Source organism: Papio anubis, chromosome 7 (assembly GCF_008728515.1).
Source record: "Papio anubis isolate 15944 chromosome 7, Panubis1.0, whole genome shotgun sequence".
NCBI lineage: Eukaryota > Metazoa > Chordata > Mammalia > Primates > Cercopithecidae > Papio > Papio anubis.
In genome coordinates, this window is record NC_044982.1 from 156860947 (window position 1) to 156885181 (window position 24235).

Genomic DNA, 24235 nt, shown 5'->3' on the forward strand with positions numbered 1-24235 from the left:
CTATTCAAATACATAGAAATTAAATAACATGCTCCTGAATACCATTGCTGAATGCAGTGACTAAGACAGAAATTTTAAAGTTTCTTGAAACTTTAAAAAATTGAAACACAACGTACCAAAACCTATCAAATATATCAAAAGCAGTACTAAGAGGGAAGCTTATACTAATAAATGCCTACGTTAGAAGAGTGAAGGCTAGGCACAGTGGCTCATGCCTGTCATCCCAGCACTTTGGGAAGCCAAAGCAGGTGGATTGCTTGAGCTCAGGAGTTGCAGACCAGCCTGAGCCACATGATGAAATCTGTTTCTACCAAAAATACAAAAAAAAAAAAAAAGAGCTGAGTGTGGTGGCACATGCCTGTAGTCCCAACTACACAGGAGGCTGAGGTGGGAGGATAGCATGAGCTTGGGAGGCAGAGGTTGCAGTGAGCTGAGATCACACCACTACACTCCAGCCTGAGTGACAGAGCCAGACCTTGTCTCAAAAAAAAAAGAGAGAGAGAGAGAGTAAAAAGACTTCAGACAACCTAATGATGCACCACCTTAAAGAATTAGAAAAGCAATAGCAAATCAAACCCAAAATTAAGAGAAGAAAATAAATAATAAACATCAGAGCAGATCAGAGCAGAAATCAAATCGAAACAAAAAAATACAAAAGATCACAAAACAAAAAGTCAGTTTTTGGAAAGATAAACAAAATAGACAAACTCTTTTGACAGACTAAGAAAAAAGAGAAGACTCAAATAAATCAGACAAAGAGACTACATTACAACTGATATCACTGAAATTCAAATTATCTTCAGAGACTTCTATGAGCAACTACTATATATGCCAAAAAGTTGGAAAAGGCAGAGGACATTGATAGATTCCTAGACACATACAACCTACCAGGATTGAAACATGAAGAAATGGAAAGCATGAATACACCAATAACATACAGAGAGATAGGGGCAGTGCTGACAAGTCTCCCATCAAAGGAAAGCTGGGTACCTGATGGCTTCACTGCTGAATTCTGCCAAACATCCAAAGAAGAACTAATACCAATTCTACTCAAACTACCCAAAAAATTTAAAAGAAGGAAATACTCCTAAACTCATTCTACAAGTCCAGCATTCTCCTGATACAAAAACCAGACAAAACAAACCAAAAAGAAAACTACAGGCCAATATTTCTGACGAATGCAGAGACAAAAATCCTCAAAGAAATACTAGCATCCCAAATTCAAGAACACATTAAAAAGATCATTCAATTTGATCAAGTGGGATGCATCCCAGGGATGCAAAGATGCTTCAGCATATGGAAATCAATAAACGTGATACAATGCATCAAAAGAATGCAGGACAAAAGCCATATAATTATTCCAATAGATGCTTTTAAAAATTCAATGAAATTCGGCTGGGTGCGGTAGCTCACGCCTGTACTCCCAGCACTTTGGAAGGCCGAGGCGGCGGATCACGAGGTCAGGAAATGGAGACTATCATGGCTAACACAGTGAAACCCCATCTCTACTAACAATACAAAAAAAAAATTAGCCGGGCGTGGGGTAGGCGCCTGCAGCCCCAGCTATTCGGGAGGCTGAGGCAGGAGAACAGCGTGGACCCGGGAGTCGGAGCTTGCAGTGAGCCGACATGGAGCCACTGCACTCCAGCCTAGGCGACAGAGTGAGACTCCGTCTCAAAAAAATTAAAAAATTTAAAAAAAAATTCAACAAAATTCAACATCCACTCATGAGAAAAATCCTGAACAAACTGTCCATAGAAAGAACATTACTTCAACACAATAAATGTCTTATAAAATAAACTCACAGCTAGTATTATACTAAATGGGAAAAAAACTGAAAGCCTTTTCTCTGATCTGGACCAAAACAAGGATACTCATTTTCACCACTTATTCAACATAGTACTCAAAGTTTTAACCAGAGCAATTGGACCACAGAAAGAAACAAAAAGCATGCATATTAGAAAGAAAGTCAAACTGTCGTTGTTTGTAGATGATGTGACTTTATATTTAAACAAACCCAAAGATTCCTCCAAAAAACTTAGAACTCATAAATGAATTCAGTAAAGTTCCAGGACACCGCCGGGTGCGGTGGCTCATGCCTGTAATCCCAACACTTTGGGAGGCTGAGGTGGATGGATCACTTGAGGTCAGGAGTTGAGACCAGCCTGGCCAACATGGCGAAACCCCGTCTCTACTAAAAAATTCAAAAATTAGCCTGGCGTGGTGGCACACGCCATTTGTGGTTATGAAGTCCCCCAGAACCTCTGGCCAGGTGTGGTTGTGAAGTCCTCCCAGCACCGCTGGCCAGGTGTGGTTGTGATGTCCCCCAAGCAGCTCTGGCCAAGTGGGGTTATGAAGTCCCCATTCCCAGTACCTTCGGCCAAGTGGGGTTATGAAGTTATGAAGTCCTCCCCCGACCAGCACCTCTGGCCAGATGGGGTTATGAAGTCCCCCCAACCGCCCCTGAGGAGCAGGCGGAGTAAAAGCGAGCCGGGACTGCTAGCCGGTCAGGACCGCTGCTTCGCTGAGGCTGGTTGTGTAGCACGGATGTGCGTAGCGTGATTGTGTTGTGTGGATGGGGGCACTGAGATCCGCAGGGACCATCACTGCAAGGAGCAGCTGCATGGCCGGGAGAGTTCAGCAGCTGAGCCGGTCAGGGTTCCTGGAAAGGCAGGTCCCAATGCATTTCCCGACCGGGCACCTAACGGGCTGCTCTCAAAAGCACTGACTATCACCGAGGCTGGCCAGAGACCCTTAAGTATCTAATTCACGATGACACCAACTAACTCTGAGTACAGTAGAAAATGTACAGCGGGCGACCAGAATATGCACACTCGAGCCGCCACCATGGGACAGCTCCAGGCAGTACCCACCACAGTAGGAGCTCGAACTGTCGCGAGAATAACTGCCAGCTTGCTAGTTGCCCGGCACGGGAAGGCGAACTCTCGCGAGAAGGCCGCCAGCTTCGGGGGCAACTGCCGCGGGACCTCGAACTCTCGCGCGACAGCAACCAATTCGTTAGAAGCGCGTTGCAGGCGCGCGAAACATGGCGCGGCATGGGCCGCCGTTGAGCTGGCTGGACGCGCAGCAGGAGCGCGACGTGCGGGAGCTCGTCCGGGGTGTCGCCGGCCTCCAGGACGAAGCAGACCCCAACTTCCAGCTCGCCCTAAACTTCGCCTGGTCCAACTTCAGGTGTGGGGCGCGGCGCGCGAGCGGGTCCCGGGACACAGCCCGGAACCCGCGCGTGGGTCCGGCGCAGCCCGGGGTCGGGGTGCGCTGGGGCGGGGCATGGGGCTGAGGCGGACGCGGTCTCAGAGAGCCCTCGCAGGCCCTGCCGCCGCCCACTCCCCCCGGCCAGCGCCCTCGGCGCGGTGCTCTGCGCACCCCACGGTGTGTTACCTGGAACGCGTCCTGATCGTCACGGGGGGAAGCGTGGAACTGGGTTTCTTGCCACCGGGGCGCGCTCCTGCAACCCAGCGCTCTGGGAGGCCGCAGGCGGGACTCGAGGCCAGCCTGGGCAACGTAGCAACTCCATCTCTATAATGTTTTGTTTTATTTTATTTTAGTTTAATTAAAGAGATTGTATTCTCACTGACTCCTGCTCCCTGGTCAGCCCAGTGTAAGGTCTCTCTCACCTGCTCTCCTTTTTACAAAACGCGTGTCATGACATTGATTTTACCTGTCATGACTGTCTTCTCCGCTTCCACTCCAGCTAGAATGCTGCATCTCTGCACAGCGCCTGACAACGTAGCAGGCTTAGTCAGCTAATGCAATTTCTAATGCAGTTTCTCTTGTAACTAGTTTTTAAAGACTTACAGAATTTAGATGTATACGTGGAGTGAGATCTATTTTTCTTTATGGGAGAGGGAAATTAAACAATACTTTTATAGTCATTACCCATAATGAAATTACTAAAAGAATGTTAATGTTAATATTCTACCTGTTTAATTTCAGTAGAAATCTTGAATAATGAACAGTTTTTTAAAATCCGTAATTTTAGTTACTTTAATGATCGTAGTCATAAAGTGTCTAGTTGGCTTATAATAGGAATACGGGGCTTTCATATTCTTTTACAGCATGCCGAGTTTCCGAAGTAATAAACTGAATTCTTAAATGTGACTTACAAAAATAAACAATGTGTGAAATAGGTTATACAACACAAAAACTTAAATGCTGAAATTCAAGTTTTTTTTACTAATATTTCTAAATGTCAGTAGGCAGATGGTCATCATTTTAGAGGTGGGAGAGACATTAGAGGTTACTGTTTCCATTCACAGGTTTCAGGAACTAAATTATAATAGGTAAAGTGGTGTACCATTCACCCATTTACTGGACTAGATTCATGTGTTTCTCAGTATTGTAATTTTTTTCTTTTAAGTACAGATTGCTGGCTTTGATACTAAAAAATGGGAAACAATTTTTGCATAGGCTATGTTATATACATATACATTAGTTGCACAGGCTATGCTATAATTTTATGATGCTTTAAACCATCAGAAAAATGAATAGTTCATGTTTACATTGTTGAAAATTGTGGCCATTTAGAATTCTAGGCCCCAGAAATTCAAAGATGAGTAAGATATAGCCTCTGTCTTTAAAAAAAGACAGAGATAAAAGGGATTTTTAACCTTGGGATCTGGAGATATAATTCAGATATTTGTTAATTTGGATGAGGAAAAAATTATACTAATCTCTAACTGAAAAGTAGCATCTCCTTCCATTATAAATGAAGGCAGCAAACCATAGTAGTATTAGCCTACCTGTGACTTTATCGCCAGTAGAAGTCACATACTGTTTTCACATCAGAGTTGTAGATATTTGTAAATGTTGTTTACTGTTACTTTAATGGCAGTTATTGTACCTACTGCTAAATCTTGTTATTTAATACTTTCATAAATAACATTTCTTGCCATATCATAAACTTCTTGAAATATTTGACAACTGTACCCCAGTATAATTGGATTCCTTTGTATTTCGTTTTTGGCATTTAAAAACATTATTCAGAGAAGGGATCCTTAGGCTTCAGTGGGCCTCACTATAGCATAAAAAGATTGGGACCACCTGATGTAGAATGTGTTCAGCTGGATTTAGATACAGGGCCTTATGGGAAGACAGAGGAGCCAGAGCCAAGGTTGGGAGGGTCAGGAAGCACCTGTGTGCTGGAGAACGGTTGCTTGCACAGTCTCGGACACGGCGATTATTTGCCTGTCTGATGGTGGAGGTAACTGAGGACAAGGTACACTCCATTCTGGAAGTGTGTAGCTGAGTACAGAGCATATGGGGGATGTGGAGGGCCATGAGATGAGTTCACTTACCTGTGTGACAGAGTTGGCATAAGAATTGCATTTTGTCTTTATTAGATTTCATCGTTTCTTGGATGTGAACAGCCACAAAATAGAAAAAACAATCGAAGGGTAAGTCAGTGTATGTATGTACACATCCTAAAATACATGTATTTTCTTATAGATCTTTTTAAGATAGCTTTATAATCATTGTTTTTATTATGTTTTAGAATTTATGAAAAATTTATCATTCATTCTGATCTCAGCAAAGCTGCTAGCTGGAAGAGATTAACTGAGGAATTTCTAAACGCACCACTTCCCAGCATAAAGGAAATAAAGGTATGCCTTCAATTATGCGATCTCCAGTGTGTATTTTACTGTTTCCTATGTGATTATTGTCAATTTGCTTCTGTTACTATTTAAACATTCTATTTTAGTATTATCTACTGGCTAATAGGATCTCCTGGAAATTTATTTAAATATTGCCATCAAACCAGATATACCTCAGTTCGTGATGAAAGAAAGAGCTTGCTCTTATTTAATCATTTTTGCACCTCAGTTCTACTATGGAAAGACAGATGAGAGAGTGATACAAATAGTAGCATAGTTTGGATATCTTAAAATCGTCAAATGGTTTCTCAGCACTTGGCAGTGGCTGGCTGGAGATGCTTACTAGATGCCTGGTATACTTTCATATTGTTTGGGGGATTCCCCAAGACCACCTTTTGGCATAATGCTTTGCTCCAAGGATTCACAGAACTCAAAAAAGCTGTTATCCTCACTGTTAATAGTTTATTACAGTGAAAGGATACAGATTAAAATCATCAGAGGGAAGAGGTGCTTAGAGCAAAGTCTAGGAGAAGCTAGGCACACATGTCCAAATGTTCCTTTGCAGTGGAGTCACCTGGGGATGCACTTAATTGTCTCAGTAACGGTATATGACAACATGTGCAAAATGTTGCCCCTCCACTCCCCCCAGGGCCACTCAGCTGAGCCTTGGTGACCAGCATTTTTATTGGGGGGTGGGTCACATAAGCAAGCAGAGCCCAGTGTGGCTGACCTTATCTGCTCAGTCTCTAGCCCCTTAGAGGTCAAACCAAAGATGGCAAGCGTATGGAAACAGCTGTGGGTTCCCTGAACACAGAGGGACCACATTCCCTAGCTCTGCTGTGGCACATCTTGTGCCTACATAGTTCTTTCCCTTTCCCCTTTTAATATTAAGCACTGTCTCCACACATGCTACGTATTTCACTTCTTTATAGTTCCTTTCTTGTCTCCTCCTTTAAAATGCACATTTTACAGACATAGGGCTCTTTGTTCCCGAACACCTAGAGCACAGTGGACAATGCATGTTTGTTGAAGGAATCAGTAAATCTGTGCAGTCTTGTCTGCTTCACTATCCCCACTCTGTCCACAGCCCCCACCCACTTACACAAGGTGGATTAGTTTTCCTTTTCTCTTGCTATGTGGCATCTTAGATGTGTTTGTTATAGCAGAGGTCTCCAACCCCCATATGATGAACAAGTACCGACATGCCTGCTAGGAACTAGGCTGCACGGCAGGAGGTGACTGGGGTGAGTGAGCATGACCGCCTCAGCTCCACCTCCTGTCAGATCAGCGGTGGCATTAGATTCTCATAGGAGAGCAAAACCCATTGTAAACTGCACATGTGAGGATCTAGGTTGCATGCTCCTTATGACAATCTAATGCCTAATGATCTGAGGTGGAACAGTTTAATCGTGAAACCAACCCCCACCCAACAGTCCATGGAAAAATTGTCTTCCACAAAAGTGGTCCCTGGTGCCAAAAAGGTTGGGGATTGCTATATAGTGTAGCGATAACCTCACACGTTTTTCCTTTTTCTTTTTTTTTTTTTTCTAAGACCGAGTGTCACTCTGTTGCCTAGGCTTAGAGTGCAGTGGCGCAGTCTTGAGTCATTGCAACTCCTGCTTCCCAGGTTCAAGTGATTCTCCTGCTCCAGCCTTCTGAGTAGCTGGGATTACAGGTCCCACCACCATGCCCAGCTAATTTTTTTGTATTTTTAGTAGAGACAGGGTTTCACCATGTTGGCCAGGCTGGTCCCGAACTCTTGACCTCAAGCAGTCCACCTTCCTTGGGCTTCCAAAGTGCTGGGATTACAGGCATGAGCCACCATGCCCAGCTTCTTTATTATCCTTTTAATGTCCGTGGGATCAGTAGTGACGATCCCTCTTTAGTTTCTGATTTTAGTAATGTGTATATTCTCTCTTTTTATTGTGGTTAGTATGTCTAGAGATGCATTAATGTTATTACTTTCTTCAGCGAATCAGTTTTTGGTTTTGCTGTCTATTATTGTTTCCTGTTTTCAATTTCGTTAATTTTTTTTCTTTCCTTTTTTTTTATTTATTTTTTTTTTGAGGCGGAATCTTGTTCTGTTGCCCAGGCTGGAGTGAAATGGTGCAATCTCGGCTCACTGCAGCCTCAGCCTCCCAGGTTCAAGGAATTCTTCTGCCTCAGCCTCTGGAGTAGCTGGGATTACAAGCATATACCACCTCGCCCAGCTAATTTTTGTGTTTTTAGTAGAGACGAGGTTTCGCCATGTTGGCCAGGGTGGTCTCGAACTCCTGACCTCAAGTGATCTACCCACCTTTGTTCCAAAACTCTGGGATTACAGGCGTAAGTCACCCCGGCCTTCTTTGTTGATATATTTTCAAGCTCATGCCAGTCTACTGGATGAGCCTATCGGAAGCATTCTTCATTTCTGACACTTTGTTTTTCATTTGGAACACTTCGATTCTTTCTTAGAGTTTCCATCTCACCACTTATATACTCATCTGTTCTTCTTGTTATCCACATTTTTCTTTTTTTTTTTTTTGAGACAGAGTCTCCCTCTGTCGCCCAGGCTGGAGTGCAGTGGCCGGATCTCAGCTCACTGCAAGCTCTGCCTCCCGGGTTTACGCCATTCTCCTGCCTCAGCCTCCCAAGTAGCTGGGACTACAGGCGCCCGCCACCTCGCCCGGCTAGTTTTTTGTATTTTTTAGTAGAGACGGGGTTTCACCATGTTAGCCAGGATGGTCTCGATCTCCTGACCTTGTGATCCACCCGTCTCGGCCTCCCAAAGTGCTGGGATTACAGGCTTGAGCCACCGCGCCCGGCCGTTATCCACATTTTTCATTAGCACTCTTAGTATATTAATCATAGTTGTTTTCAATTCCCAGTCTGTTAATTCCAACGTCCCTGCCATATATGAGTCTGGTTTGGATGCTTGCTCTATCTCTTCTGACATACTGCCAGGTGGCCAGTGTTGTCTACCTGGATACCTGAGCCCAGGACTCCAGGGCTTTTACTGGGGGCTTATCTCTTAGGCATAGGACCTGCGTGACTGACCACAATTACTGAAGTTCCAGAGCCTTCAAAGGAAAGCAGGTGTTCACCTTCAGTCACACTGTTTGCACAAACTGTATAAACAGACTAGTACAACATGGTTCAAGATTTGAACATACAGAACACTTTTGCCAGTTCAAATATTTCAAGAGCTCAGTCACCACAAGCTGGCCAAGGCTTATTTGTGAAAATAAGCCCTTTTGGGGGATGCTGAAGGCTTTGGCAATTCGGGCTTCCTGAGTTAATGCTTTCCCACACTGCTTATATCCCAATTTAAAAATCAATCATATAAATAAGGAAAGACTGCCAATCAAATAGAAATTTGAGCAAAGGAGAGTAATACCCAATAAAGGAAAATCAATAATTTTAAGCTTATGGAAAAGTGCCTACCATTTCATAAGATAAATGTAAATTAAAGCAACACTGAGATAACATTTTTCACCGATCTGATTAATAAAAGGTGTAGGAAGCAGGTAATTCTATATGTATGTATGTTTGTATCGTGTATGGAAGATATTTTGACATTATTTCTCAAAATTCCAAATGCAAACACTCTTTGAGTTAGCATTTCACTTTTTAGGAATTTATTATACAAGTAAACTCTCATAATTATGAAACAACAGCCAGGTGTGGTGGCCCACGCCTGTAATCCCAGCACTTTGGGAGGCCGAGGCAGGCAGATCACAAGGTCAGGAGTTCAAGACCAGCCTGGCCAACGTGGTGAAACCCCATCTCTACTAAAAATACAAAAGTTACCTGAGCGTGGTGGTGTGTACCTATAATCTCAGCTACTCTGGAGGCTGAGGCAGGAGAATCAGTTGAACCCGGGGAGGCAGAGGTTGTGGTGAGCTGAGATTGCACTATTGTACTCCACCCTGGGCAACAAAGTGAAACTCCATCTCGGGGGGGGAAAAAATGAAACAACATAAGTTTGTGATAGCGAAAGATTGTGAAAAAATGTAAATTTCATTAATAGGGGACTTGTTAAATAAAATATGGTACATCTGAGTTAAACTATCAGCCATGTTTAAGCTTCATGATACATATTGCCACAGGAGAATAACTTTTAACCATAATATTATATTCTAAAGACATTTCTGTCATTTTAGAAATAAAAGCTCTCATCCACTCAGATCTTATACTTGTTAGAAATGTAGAACTCAGACTTCAGATGGCTTTGAGGTTCCTTATGTATATGCGTTTGAGCTTTGAAGAACTTTGAAGGTTAGGAATTATGTAGGTATAACTCATGTTTTCTCAAACCAGGAAAAAAAGTGGGGACATAACTGTCATAGAGTTATCTTTCCTCAATCTAGTGTCAAAAGCATTTCCCAACCTCAGAGATTCATGTTGTTCATTTTTTTGTTTTAAAGACAGATGCACATTATTCCATACTGTCACTTCTTCTGTGTCTGTCAGACTCTCCTTCAAACAGCAATTATGTGGAGACACCAAGAGATAAAGAAGTGGGTATGTTACTAGATGCCTTAACATATGAGAAGTAAAAGAGAAATTGTTTCATTACTTGCTTAGTAAACATTGAGTTTTATTGAAACTTACAAAAATCTGTGAAACTAAAGTGTTTCTATTGTTTTAGATGCTATCACAATTATAAAATTTTATTTAAAATGCAGTCAGCCCTCTATATTCTCAGGTTCCATACCCACCCAAAGATTCAACCAAATACCAATCAAAAATATTCAAAAAAAATAAATAAATAATACAACAATCTAAAATAATACAATTTTTAAAACTATTTACATGGTGTTAGGTATTATAAGTAATCTAGAGATTATTTAAAGTATACAGCAGGATGTATTTAGGTTATATGCACACACTACACCATTTTCTATCATCAGCCTTGAGCACTGTGGAGGGTGGTGTAGCTCCTGGAACCAATTCCCCTCAGATACTGAGGGATGACTGTATTCGTTTACAAACTATCTTCAGTTGTAAAAAGAGAACACTCACCTTTGAGAATGAGTTAATTAAAATGTAAAATGTTTTAGAATATAAATTTATTAAATGTTTCAATATTTTTAAATTTTTATTTCCTGAGTATTTTGAGTCTTGTTAGTCTTTTTTCCTTAGTTTAGAGGTTTTTTTCAAATGTAGATATAAGGAAGCTGATGAAGTTCTTTTGTTACATTTTTAGAAAAGAAAGATGATTTTGACTGGGGAAAATACTTGATGGAAGGTGAAGAAATGGACATTGGTCCTTACATGGACACACCAGTAAGTGGCAGTAGTTTTGCTGTTGAAAATTTAAATACACGCCAGGTGATAGAGATGATTTTAATGGGTCTTTCCACCCTAGGTCAACTTAGCTAAAACAGGAACACTCTTACTAAGCTAGAGTCATTTATTATGGAAGCCTGGTTAGGATTTTGCACTAAATCATTAGTATTAAAAAGTTAAAAGAGGCTGGGCATGGTGGCTCACATCTGTAATCTCAGCACTTTGAGGGGTGGGAGGATTGCTTGAGCCTAGGAATTTGAGACCAGCCTGGGCAACATAGCAAGATCTGCGTCTGTTTGTAAAAAATAAATTTGAAAAAAAGAAGTTGTTTGGGCTCGGTGTCTTACACCTGTAATCCCAGCACTGTGGGAGGCCAAGGTAGGTGGATCACTTGAGGCCAGGAGTTCGGGAGCAGCCTGGGCAACATAGTGAAACCCCTTCTACTAAAAATACAAAAAGTTAGCTGGGCATGGTGGTACATGCCTGTAATCCCAGCTACTCAGGAGGCTCAGGCACAACAATCTCTTGAACACAGGAGGTGGAGGTTGCAATGAACTGAGATCGTGCCATTGCACTCCAGCCTGGATAACAAAGCAAGAGACTCTATCTCAAAAAAAAAAAAGTTAAAAGGGGTGAGTACAAGTATCCCTTAAGGATCTGTGATCGTGGGACTTTTAGCCACAAAAAATGATTCCATTCCTTATTATTTCAACATTATAGAAAAGTAATAATCGTATTTCTAGTCCTATAGTAGGCACTTCCAAGAGATTTAGGGGAAAAAAATTCATTGGTTTTTCTGTTCCATGTTGCTTCAAAGTTTTTGCTTTTCTTCAAAGTCTTAGTCTTTTAATGTAAATAGCTTTAAATGTTATACTGTATAAAGCTAAAGTGTCTTTCTTTCTTAAATCAGAATTGGTCTGAAGAAAGTGAAGAGGAAAATGATCAGCTGCCCTTAAGCAGAGAGGACTCTGGAATCCAGGTAGACAGGACACCGTTAGAAGAACAAGACCAAAGCAGAAAACTGGATCCTTGTGTCAGCTGGAAAGGTACTTTGTGTTACGAGGTGGTGACATTTTCTAACAGACAAATTCCCCAGAAGGAAAGGCAAGGTTCGAGATCACTTCCATGTGATCAAGGTGTTGGCTAAGCTCTACCATCCTTATAAAACCAATTTTTAAAATCATTAGTAATCTTTTTTATGATGCTTAAGTGTTAGTACTATAGAATTAATGTTGAACTAATACATGTAGAGTGTAATTTTGTAATTTTTTTCCTATACTTCTGAGAACTTTCCTAGCCCTAAATGTTTCCATTTTTTTTTTTTGATTGGAGAAGGACTGATTTTGCTAAGATTGTGCCACTGCGCTCCAGCTCTGGCAAGTGAGCGAGACCCTGTCTCAAAAAAAATTAAAATAAAAAAAAGGGAGAACATGCATAGGTTATATGCAAATACTATGCCATTTTATATCAGGGACTTAAGCACCTGCAGATTTTCGTGTCTGCAGCATTCCTGCAACCAATCCCCAGTGGATACTGAGGAACAGCTGCATTTATTCTGGACTTTCTAATCTGTGCTCTTGGTGTCAGTGTGACCCAGAAACAGACAGACTGTTTTTTATTTATGTGGCTTTGTAGGATTATGTCTTAATACACAGATGGCAAGTTTCCTCTCAGCTACTTGGGAGGCTGAGGCAGGAGAATCTCTTGGCTCCTTTTCTTTCTCTTTTTTTTTTTTTTTGAAGACAAGGGTGTCACTCTGTTGCCCAGGCTAGAGTGCAGTGGCACAATCTTAGCTCACTGCAACCTCTGCCTCCTGGCCTCAAGCGATCCTCCCACCTCAGCCTCCTGAGTAGCTGGAACTACAGGTGAGGGCCACCACACTCAGTTAATTTTTGTATTTTTTTGTAGAGACGGGATTTCACCATGTTGCCCAGGCTAGTCTCAAACTCCTAGACTCAAGCAATTCACCCGCCTCTGTCTCCCAAAGTGCTGGGATTACAGGTGTGAGCCACTGTGCCAAGCCCACTTTGCTCTTCCCCCCACCCCCCTTTTTTTTGAGTCTCATTCTGTCGCCCAGGCCACAGTACAGTGGCATGATCTCACCTCACTGCAAACTGTGCCTCCCTGGTTCTAGTAGCTGGGATTACAGGCGTGCACGACGGCACTCAGCTAATTTTTGTATTTTTAGTAGAGACAGGGTTTCACCATGTTGGCCAGGCTGGGCTCAAACTCCTGACCTCAACTGATCCACCCGCCTCTGCCTCCCAAAGTATGGGGATTACAGGTGTGAAACACTGCTCTTTTTCAAAATGGCTTAGCTATTTGTGAACTTTTATTCTTCTGTAGACATTTTAGAAGCAGGATGGTAAACTTAAAAAAAAAAAAAAAAAAGGCCAGGCGCAGTGGCTTATGCCTGTAATCCCAACACTTTGGGAGGCCAAGCCGGGTGGATCACTTGAGGTCAGGAGTTCAAGACCAGCCTGACCAACATGGTGAAACCCCACGTCTACTAAAAATACAAAATTAGCTGGGCGTGGTGTCGCATGCCTGTAATCCCAGCTACTCGGGAGGCTGAAGCAGGAGAATCACTTGAACCCGGCAGGTGGAGGTTGCGGTGAGCCAAGATCACACCATTGCACCCCAGCCCGGGCAACAAGAACAAAACTTTATCTCAAAATAATAAAAAATTTAAAAACAATCCAGCTGGAGTTTTTATTGGGATTGCAGAGAATTTATACATCTAATTTGGGGAGGCTTGATTGCCTTAACATAATAATAGCTACATTTATCGTAATTTTTTATCTTTTACTAGAGTTCGGATTTTTTTTTTTAAAGATCTCGAGTGTTCATTTATTAATTTCTACATACGTTATAGTTTTTATTTTTGTGAATGATGCCTCTTTATTCCTAATGTAAAAGAAATAGGCCGGGCGCGGTGGCTCAAGCCTGTAATCCCAGCACTTTGGGAGGCCGAGATGGGCGGATCACGAGGTCAGGAGATCGAGACCATCCTGGCTAACACGGTGAAACCCCGTCTCTACTAAGAAATACAAAAAATAGCCGGGCGAGGTGGCAGCGCCTGTAGTCCCAGCTACTCGGGAGGCTGAGGCCGGAGAATGGCGTGAACCCGGGAGGCGGAGCTTGCAGTGAGCTGAGATCCGGCCACTGCACTCCAGCCTGGGCGACAGCGCGAGACTCCGTCTCAAAAAAAAAAAAAAAAAAAAAAAAAGAAATAATACTGGTTTCTGTAAGTTGTCCTTACATGCAGCATTTTTGCTGAATTCTCATATTAATTATAATAGTTGATTCCATTTGGTTTCTTATATAGATCGTTAGTATCATCTGCAAATATTGATGGTTTTATCTCTTCGTGCTAGTTCTTATGCCTGTATCTTCTCTGTGACATGATGATCAAATCTCTTTTTCTGGCCTACCAGCCCAGCCGCTACTAGTCCGTAGCGGAAGCAACAGCTCATAGGAGTGGGCTTCCTGGACAACTCGGTCTCATCGTAAGAGGGGGGTTATACCTGAAACTCCTCCATTAAGTGTGATGGTTGTTTGGTATGAGTTCAGGGTATGTGGCCTTTATCAAATTAAGACAATTTCGGCCGGGCACGGTGGCTCACGCCTGTAATCCCAGCACTTTGGGAGGCCGAGGTGGGCGAAATCACCTGAGGTGGGGAGTTGGAGACCAGCTTGACCAACATGGAGAAACCCCATCTCTACAAAAAAAAAAAAATACAAAATTAGCCGGGCGTGGTGGCACATGCCTGTAATCCCAGCTACTGGGGAGGCTGAGGCAGGAGAATCGCTTGGACCCGGGAGGCAGAGGTTGCAGTGAGCCGAGATTGTGCCATTGCACTCCAGCCTGGGCAACAAGAGTGAAACTCTGTGTGGGGAAAAAAAAAAATTAAGACAATTTCCTTCTATCCCTTTTTTCTTCTAGAAGTCTTTAATAATAAATAAATGTTGAATTTTTATTAAATGCTATTATTTATCTGTGAGATAATCTCATAACTTTTCTCTTTTATCCTAATAATACAGTGATAGACTTTCCGATATTGAATTATCCTTGAATTCTTCATCTAAACTTGCTTGACCATGTTATTTTTTAGTACATTATTAGATTGGGTTCAATTTCGGATTCACTTTTTTTTTTTTTTAAGACAGGGTCCTGCTCTGTCACCCAGGTTGGAGTGCAGTAGTATGATCACAGCTCACTCCAGCCTCAACTTCCTGGGCTCAAGGTATCCTCCCACCTCAGCCTCCTAAGAAGCTGGAACTTCTGGTGCATGCCACCACACCCAGCTAACTTGTTTACTTTTTCGTAGAGATGAGTTCTCACTGTGTTTGAGACCAGTCCAGCCTGGGATTGCAGGTGTGAGCCACCGAACCCAGGAGGTTAGCTCTTTTTTAATGTAGGATTTTTCATCTTTATTGTTTGATGAATTGTACTTATCATGCCTTTATCTAGTTTAAGCATCACTGTTATATTAGCCTCATAAAATGTTAGGTGGCTTTCTCTTTTTGTGCTTTTTCAAATAACTTGTATATGATAGAGGTTATCTAATCCTTCAAAATTTAGCACCAGTCCCGAGGCTTTGGGAGTGGTTGGGAAGGTCTTCGGTTACCGTTTCAATTTCCTTAATGGTTATTGGACGATTAACATATACCATTTGTATCTTTTTATGTATGTGGCAATTTTTTTTTTTTTACTTTCTAGTCAATTACATTTAATTAAGTTAGTATGTGTTTCTATATGTGTGGTTTTATTTTATTTTACTTTGTTTTTTGAGATAGGGTCTCACTGTGTCACCCAAGCTGGAGCGCAGTGGCGTGATCTCAGCTCACTGCAGCCTCAACCTCCTGGCTCAGCCAGTCCTCCCATGTCAGCCTCCCGAGAACAAGCACATGCCACCATCCCTGGCTAATTTTTTTGCTTTTTTTGGTAGAGGTGGGGGTCATACTTTGTTGACCAGGCTGATCTTGAACTCCTGGACCCAAGTGATCATCCTGCCCTGGCTTCCCAAAGGGCTGGGATTATATGTGTGAGCCGTAGAACCCAGCTGGTAAATGTGGTTTAAAATAAATGATCATAATACATTAATGTTAGGTAGCTGTTATTTTTAAAAAGTCATTTTCAACTATACGTTTGAATGGAGCTGTAAGTCCAGATATACTGACCCAGTATTTTGTTGTTGTTGTTAACTCAAACTGATTACATTTCTTTCAAGCAGATGAGCCAGATGACCGAAGCTGGCTGGAACATCATGTGGTCCATCAGTATTGGACAGCCAGGCCCTCCCAGTTTCCTCATAGTTTACATTTGCACTCCAATTTAGCTGCTGTCTGGTAAGAAGCTAAAGTTTTCATTTAATATGATGATAGAAGAAACTTTGATGTTTAGACATTTGGCTTTGATTTGTGACTTAAATCAAGTTCTTCCCTGAAATTTAAACTTGTTTTCGTTTTGAGAATTCTTTTTTTTTCTTTGTTTTTGGAGACAGAGTCTCACTATAGTTGCTCAGACTGCAATGCAATAGTGAGATCTTGGCTCACTGCAGTCTTGACCTCACCCAACTAATTTTTTTTTTTTTTTTTTTTTTTGAGACAGAGTCTCGCTCTGCTGCCCAGGCTGGAGTGCAGTGGCCAGATCTCAGTTCACTGCAAGCTCCGCCTCCCGGGTTTACGCCATTCTCCTGCCTCAGCCTCCCAAGTAGCTGGGACTACAGGCGCCCGCCACCTCGCCCGGCTAGTTTTTTTTTTGTATTTTTTAGTAGAGACGGGGTTTCACCGTGTTAGCCAGGATGGTCTCGATCTCCTGACCTCGTGATCCACCTGCCTCGGCCTCCCAAAGTGCTGGGATTACAGGCTTGAGCCACCGTGCCTGGCCCTAATTTTTTATTTTTTATTTTATTTTATTTTTTTGCAGGGGGAGACAAAGTCTCACTCTGTCTCCCTGGCTGGAGTGCAGTGGCATAATCATGGCTCACTGCAACCTCTGCCTCCTGGGTTCCAGCTATTCTCGTCCTTCAGCCTCCCAGGTAGCTGGGATTTTAGGTGCATGCCACCACGCCCAGCTAATTTTTATATTTTTAGTAGAGATGGGATTTTACCACGTTGGCCAGGCTGATCTCGAACTCCTGTCCTCAAGTGATCCACCTGCTTCGGCCTCCCAAAGTGCTGGAATTACAGGCGTGAGCCAGCACACCTGGCTGGTGTTGAAAATTCTAGTTGAATAGTTTTTAATTATTTGTTATTGAAAATCATTAAATTGGCTGGGCGCGGTGGCTCAAGCCTATAATCCCAGCACTTTGGGAGGCCGAGACGGGCGGATCACGAGGTCAGGAGATCAAGACCATCCTGGCTAACACGGTGAAACCCCGTCTCTACTAAAAATACAAGAAAATTAGCCGGGCGAGGTGGCGGCGCCTGTAGTCCCAGCTACTCGGGAGGCCGAGGCAGGAGAATGGCGTGAACCCGGGGGAGCGGAGCTTGCAGTGAGCAGAGATCCGGCCACTGCACTCCAGCCTGGGGCACAGAGCAAGACTCCGTCTCAAAAAAAAAAAAGAAAATCATTAAATTATAGTATTATTTAATTATAGTCTGTGTTTCCATTTTTTGTTGTTAATTTCAATGTAAATATATTGTATATATTAGGGCATTCTTTGATTTCTGTTTTGGTATACTTACTACAAAAATAGGCGTATTGTTTTCCAGAAACAACTTTACATAGTTGTAACCATTTGCCTAAATCAGCAATAAACATAATTGCAATTGTTCTGAAAGTGTTTCTGAGTATTCTGATTGATGTGAAAATATAGGGGGTATTTAAGCCATTTATTATATGTACTTGCTAATTGATTACTAGTTAGCACTAAATTGCGAATATTCTTTGAGATAAGTTATGTACTTAGTTAGAAACCTTTCTATTGACATTTATGTTTGCTGTCTTAGGGACCAGCACTTGTACAGCAGTGATCCATTGTATGTTCCAGATGACAGGGTTTTGGTTACTGAGACTCAGGTTATTCGGGAAACCCTATGGTAAGATATATTCACCTAATTAATAGTCTTTATGAGGCTTGATTACTGAGAAGCAAAACTTTTATGAAAGGAAACTGTTCAAGCATTTTCACATGCAGACTAGAAACGGACTGTTAGATGTGTAGTTCAGACCAGATTTGACTGTGGAGATTGAGAGAGTTTGACATCTACTTCTTTTCATTTCCAAATAATTTCATATATGATTTAATTTAGATTATCCAGCAACATTTTTTTTTTTTTTTTTTTTTTTGAGACTTTAGTCTCTGCCTGCTGCCCAGGCTGGAGTGCAGTGAAGATCTCAGCTCACTGCAAGCTCCACCTCCCGGCTTAATGCATTCTCCTGCCCTCTGCCTCCTCCTCAATAGCTGGGATCACAGGCACCCGCACCTCAGCCTGGGCTAGTTTTTTATTTTTTAGTAGACACGGGTTTCTAATGGCAGTTGTGGGGATGGTCTCGACCCTGACCTCGTGATCCGCCCGCCTCGGCCTCCCAAAGTGCTGGGATTACAGGCTTGAGCCACCACGCCCGGCCCCAACACTTCTTTAACACCTGAGTTCAAAGCAAGATTTCCTACTGACTTTTTTTTTTTTTTTTTTGAGACAAAATCTCGCTCTGTTGCCCCGACTGGAGTGCAGTGGCTCCATTTCAGCTCACTGCAAGCTCCGCCTCCCAGGTTGACTTCATTCTCCTGCCTCAGCCATCCAAGTAGCCAGGACAACAGGAACCCACCACCACGCCTGGCTAATTTTTTGTATTTTTTTTAGTAGAGACAGGGTTTCACTGTGTTAGCCAGGATGGTCTAGATCCCCTTACCTTGTGATCCACCCGCCTTGGCCCCTCAAAGTGCTGGGATTACAGGTGTGAGCCACCGTGCCGGCAGCTTCTGATTATTCTTAATAGGCAGAATATGTCAATGAGGGCCTGTGCCTGCACCTGGAAGCCAGGAATCGAATGCAGCCCGTGGTGGTTACTGTGAAATTCCAGGTCCGGGTGCTCTCGCCATAAACTGTGATATTGACATGCTCGCACTCTTAGAAATAGGAAGATCTCGGCCGGGCGCGGTGGCTCAAGCCTGTAATCCCAGCACTTTGGGAGGCCGAGACGGGCGGATCACGAGGTCAGGAGATCGAGACCATCCTGGCTAACCCGGTGAAACCCCGTCTCTACTAAAAATACAAAAAACTAGCCAGGTAGGGTGGCGGGCACCTGTAGTCCCAGCTACTCGGGAGGCTGAGGCAGGAGAATGGCCTGAACCCGGGAGGCGGAGCTTGCAGTGAGCTGAGATGCGGCCACTGCACTCCAGCCTGGGGGACAGAGCGAGACTCCGTCTCAAAAAAAAAAAAGAAATAGGAAGATCTCTTTGGGTCATCAAGTATATGGGGGAGATGCTTTGACAACATGTTTTGGACTTCTCTCTAAGATGTTGAAATATCTTGAGTCTTAAGGTAGTCAGATGAAAAGATTGATGTCTTCCATTTTCTTATTATCTGACCTTTTTGTCCCCTAATTCTGAATAATAAAAATTTCCTGAGGTGGGGCATGGTGGCTCACACCTGTAGTCCCAGCATTGTGGGAGGCCAAGGTGGGTGGATCACTTGAGCTCAGGAGTTCAAGACCAGCCTGGCAACATGGTGAAACCCCATCTCTACAAAAAATGCAAGAAGTAGCCAGGCATGGTAACATGCACCTGTAGTGCCAGCTACTGGGGAGGCTGAGGCTGCAGAATCACTGGAATCCAGGAGGTTGTGGCTGCAGTGAGCTGTGATCATGCTGCTGCACTCCAGCCTGGATGGGTGATGAAGTGAGACCCTGTCAAAAAAAAAATGCCCTGGGCATAGTATCGTGAATATTTTTCTAGACTTAAAGTACACTCGTCTTTTTTTTGTCTCATTTCAGGTTACTTTCAGGAGTGAAAAAGCTCTTTATATTTCAGTTGATAGATGGGAAGGTAACTGTGAGAAACAATATTATAGTAACTCATTTAACACATGTAAGTTATTTGTATTTATGGTAATTTAAGAAATAGGATTTATGTAGACTGATAATTTTAGAACATTTTACAATATTAAAATTACTATTGAACTCATTCTTGCTTCCTCACATGGAAAAAAAAGTTTTAAATATTTAATATCCAGAAAGAAAAATTGAGTTGTGCATCTTTACAGTACTTAGAGAGTTCCTTAATATTGTTTAGGACATATTTAATTTCTTTTTTTTTGTTTTGTTTTGTTTTTTGAGACAGAGTCTTACTCTGTCGCTCAGGCTGGAGTGCAGTGGCATGATTTCTGCTCACTGCAGCCTCCACCTCCCGGGTTCAAGCCATTCTCCTGCCTCAGCCTCCCAAGTAGCTGGGACTACAGGCGCCGCCACCAGGCCCAGCTAATTTTTGGTATTTTTAGTAGAGACGGTAGTTCACTATGTTGGCCAGGCTGGTCTCGAACTCCTGATCTCATGATCCAGCCTGCCTCGGCCTCCCAAAGTGCTGGGATTACAGGCGTGAGCCACCACGCCTGGCTGGACATATTTAATTTCAATTTGCATTTTGTGCTTTTAATTCTGTCATTCTGTATTGTGAAAGTTATATACTGTAATTTTTTTTTTTTGCTTTAAGTACATTTACCTTATGTATGTTTTTTTAAAATATAAGCCAGAATTCTGGGCCGGGCGCAGTGGCTCACGCCTGTAATCCCAGCATCTTCTTTGGGAGGCCGTCAGGATCATGGATCACGCAGGTCAGAGATCGAGACTATCCTGGCTAACACGGTGAAACCCCTCGGCTCTACTAAAAAATAATGGCAAAAACTAGCTCGGGCGGGTGGCTGGCTTCGTAGTCCCAGCTACCGGAGGCTGAGGCAGGAGAATGGCGCAACCTCGAGGCGGAGCTTGCAGTGAGCCGCTGAGATCCCGCCACTGCACTCAGCCTGGGCGCACAGAGCCACTTTTACTCTGTCTCAAAAAAAAAAATATATATATATATATAAAAGCCAGAATTCTCTAGTCTATTGAAATTATTGCTCTTTTTCCCTTGCGTATAAACCTAAATATTAATCATTTTATTACTTTGTGTTCTACTAAACATACTGTTTAAAATAATTGCAAAGGAAATATTTTACAGCGAGAGGGAAATGAATTTGAGAGTTTGCAGAAGACCACCTTTGAGTAATTGCAGTTTGCTTCTGTTGTAGAGCTGTTTACGGTCTGTGCTGGAACAAATAGCAGCGTATGGCCAGGTTGTGTTTCGACTCCAGCAGTTCATTGATGAAGTCATGGGACACAGTTCCGAGAGCATGCTGCCTGGAAGTGGGTCTGTTCCTAAGAAGTCAACTGAAGCCCCCTTTAGAACCTACCAGGCTTTCATGTGGGCCCTGTACAAATATTTCATTAGTTTCAAAGAGGAACTTGCAGAAATCGAGAAGTGCATCATCAATAATGGTATTAAATGTTCCTCATCTTTACTCGTGCTACACGTAACTTATAATTTGAATGCCATTTAGATTTTTCATCATGTAAGATTGAAAGTTGCCTAGCAAATAAGTAGTTATCGTGAATGCTTCATTTTAAAAATTATTTTAAATTTGTATTTTTAAATCATTCATATCTCTAAAAATCAAAAATCTACAGAGGATTTAGAGTGAAAAATCTAAATTATTCTTCCTGCACCAGTACCCCAGCCAGTCAGTTCTCCTCTCCAGAGACAACCAGGTCCTCAGCTTCTTATGCATCCTCCCAGAAAGAGTTTGAACATACACAAGCAGTGCATATACATATACGCATACCTAGCAGTCATTACACCGCTCTCTTCAAATTGTTCTGATTTAAATTTTGAGGATAATACCACACAAATGTGAAGAGCTTCTATTTTCCTTTTTACAGATTGAGTGTTTCATCATATGGTTGTATCGTAGCCCAGTCCCCTTAATGGATTTAGGTTCTTCCCAGGCTTTTGCTATTGTTAGCAGTGCTGCAGTGATAATCACTTCTACATATCCGTAATCGTACACAGGCAGTGAGTTATCTGTAGGGTAGGTTCTTTTTTTTTTTTTGAGATGAAGGCTCCCTCTGTCACCCAGGCTGGAGTGCAGTGGTGGGATCTCGGCTCACTGCAAGCTCCGCCTCCTGGGTTCAAGCGATTTTCCCGCCTCAGCCTCCCGAGTAACTGTGATTACAAGTACCTGCCACCATCCCTAGCTAATTTTTGTATTTTCAGTAGAGACAGTCTTTCACCATGTTGACCAGGCTGGGCTATAACTCCTGGCGTTAGGTGATCCGCCCACGTTGGCCTCCCAAAATGCTGGGATTACAGGTGTTAGCTGGGATTATACTGCATCCAACCATGTGGGGTAGGTTCTTATAAATGGAATTGCTGGGTCATGTGTGATTTTCCTAAGTTTTGCCACTTTATGGGGAGGTGCAGGTAAATAGATTTATACTCTTGTGAGCCATGTAGATGAATACCTGTTTCCTCACACTCTTGCCATCAGTGTTATCAGAGGTTTTGGTCTTCACCAGTATGACAGCTGTAAAATAGCAACCCATGTAGCTTTTTTCCCCTTAACTTTTATTTTGAACTACCACAAAAAATGGTACAGAGAGGCCCTGTGTTCCCATGACTTTGCTTCCCCCAGTGGGAAAACCTCACGTAGTGACAGTACATAATCAAAACTAGGAAACTGACATTGGCACAGCACATTAGCCAAACTGCAGACCTGACACAGCTTCACCAGCATTGCAGGAACTTGCTTTGAGCAGGGGTGGGTGTGGTATCTTCGTGTATGGTTCCAGGTCTTTTTATCACCTGTCTAGCTCCACATGGCCACTTCCATGTTAAGGTCACAGCTGTGCCATCACCTCGCAGGACCTTGCTTCTGCAGCCCTTTGTAGGCACAGCCTCTCTCACCCCTCACTGTAACATCAGCCCATTGGAGGTGTTTTGTTTTACCTAGCGTAATTTTTTAAGTAAGGTCAAGTGACTTTTTGTATGTTCTAGAATCACTCATCTTTCCTTTTCTGTGAACTGTCAGTTCCTTTATATGTTAGTTTTCTGCTGAGTTTTCTTTTTCTCCGTGACTTGCAGGAGTTCTTCCTTAGGGAAATTAGGTCCTTGTGAAGTGAGATCAAAATTCACCATCCTCCATTTTGCCCTGCCTGTCCATAAGCCTGGTGATTTGCCAGCATTTGTGTCACGTTTTAGATACCTGTATTTTTCTTGCTATTGAGTTTGATTTGTTGAAATTTGCAGATGCTACAATAACTCTTGCAATAGTGGTGGACAAGTTGGCACCTCGATTGGCTCAGCTCAAGGTTCTGCACAAAGTGTTTAGTACTGGAGTAGCAGAAGTTCCACCTGATACTCGAAATGTTGTCCGGGCCTCTCACCTGCTCAACACCCTGTACAAGGCCATTCTTGAATATGACAATGTTGGAGAAGCCTCTGAGCAAACCGTATGTGAGACTTCTGCCTGAAGTGTGTGACTCCATTCTGCACGGCAGAGGACTGGTAGACAGCTGATCGTAGTTCTTTGTTAAATGACACTTGAATGGTGACTCATTGGACAGTTCAGAGTTTTTAAATTGGCTTCCAAATTTGAGGCTGTAGGAAACTGGCTTTTCAGAAGGATGAGGCAAGGACAAAACAAGATGTGAGAAATACCTACCTGATGGGTATAGATATTTACAATAACGCTTTCTCACATAAAAACTAACATGTAACTAACATTCTGTGAGATATCTGAAGTAGACACAGTCACAGAAACAAGGTGGTATGCTGGTTACCAAGGGCTGGGGCATGGGGAGCTGCTGTTGAATGGGTACAGAGCTTCAGTTTTACAACATGAAAAGGTTCTGGAGATTTGTCGCAATGAAGTGAATGTACTTAAAACCTCTAAACTTAAAAATGGCGAGGGCCAGGCAAAGTGACTCGTGCCTGTAATCCCAACACTTTGGGAGGCTGAGGCGGGAGGATTGCTTGAGCCCAGGAGTTTGAGACTTGCCTGGGCAACATAGTGAGGCCCTGTCTTTAAAAAATAAGTTAAATTAAATTTTTAAAAAATATATAGTTAAGATGATAAATATTATGTTATATATTTTATATTGTATTTTTAAAAATACAAATCTAGGCCAGGCATAGTGGCTCACGCCAGTAGTCCCAGCTACGTAGGAGTCTGAGCTGAGAGGATCACTTGAGCCTAGGAATTTGAGACCAGCCTGGTCAACATACTGAGAGACCCTGTCTTTACAAAAAATTGTTAAAGTAGCCAGGTGTGCTGACACCAGGAATTCGAGACCAGCCTAGCCAACATGGTGC

The 24235-nt window shown here is 42.7% G+C and overlaps 1 protein-coding gene across 9 annotated transcripts in view; it reads left to right on the plus strand.

The window, feature by feature from the left end:
* The first annotated feature begins 2918 nt into the window (after positions 1 to 2918).
* TUBGCP5 (tubulin gamma complex associated protein 5) overlaps positions 2919 to 24235 on the plus strand; it is a 44211-nt gene continuing 22894 nt past the window's right edge. For 5 of the 9 annotated variants that reach the window (XM_031668887.1, XM_031668892.1, XM_031668891.1 and 2 more), the window contains exons 1-11: positions 2919 to 3192; positions 5361 to 5414; positions 5513 to 5621; positions 10019 to 10115; positions 10801 to 10880; positions 11794 to 11929; positions 16118 to 16235; positions 17841 to 17930; positions 19828 to 19921; positions 21117 to 21363; positions 23171 to 23373. In XM_031668887.1, coding sequence (XP_031524747.1) covers positions 3047 to 3192; positions 5361 to 5414; positions 5513 to 5621; positions 10019 to 10115; positions 10801 to 10880; positions 11794 to 11929; positions 16118 to 16235; positions 17841 to 17930; positions 19828 to 19921; positions 21117 to 21363; positions 23171 to 23373 — 1374 coding nt within the window. In that variant the 5' untranslated portion in view covers positions 2919 to 3046. Of the gene's footprint in view, positions 3193 to 5360; positions 5415 to 5512; positions 5622 to 10018; positions 10116 to 10800; positions 10881 to 11793; positions 11930 to 16117; positions 16236 to 17840; positions 17931 to 19827; positions 19922 to 21116; positions 21364 to 23170; positions 23374 to 24235 lie in introns of those variants that run through there. The other 4 variants (XM_031668889.1, XM_031668890.1, XM_031668893.1 and 1 more) reach the window with 3 other exon arrangements.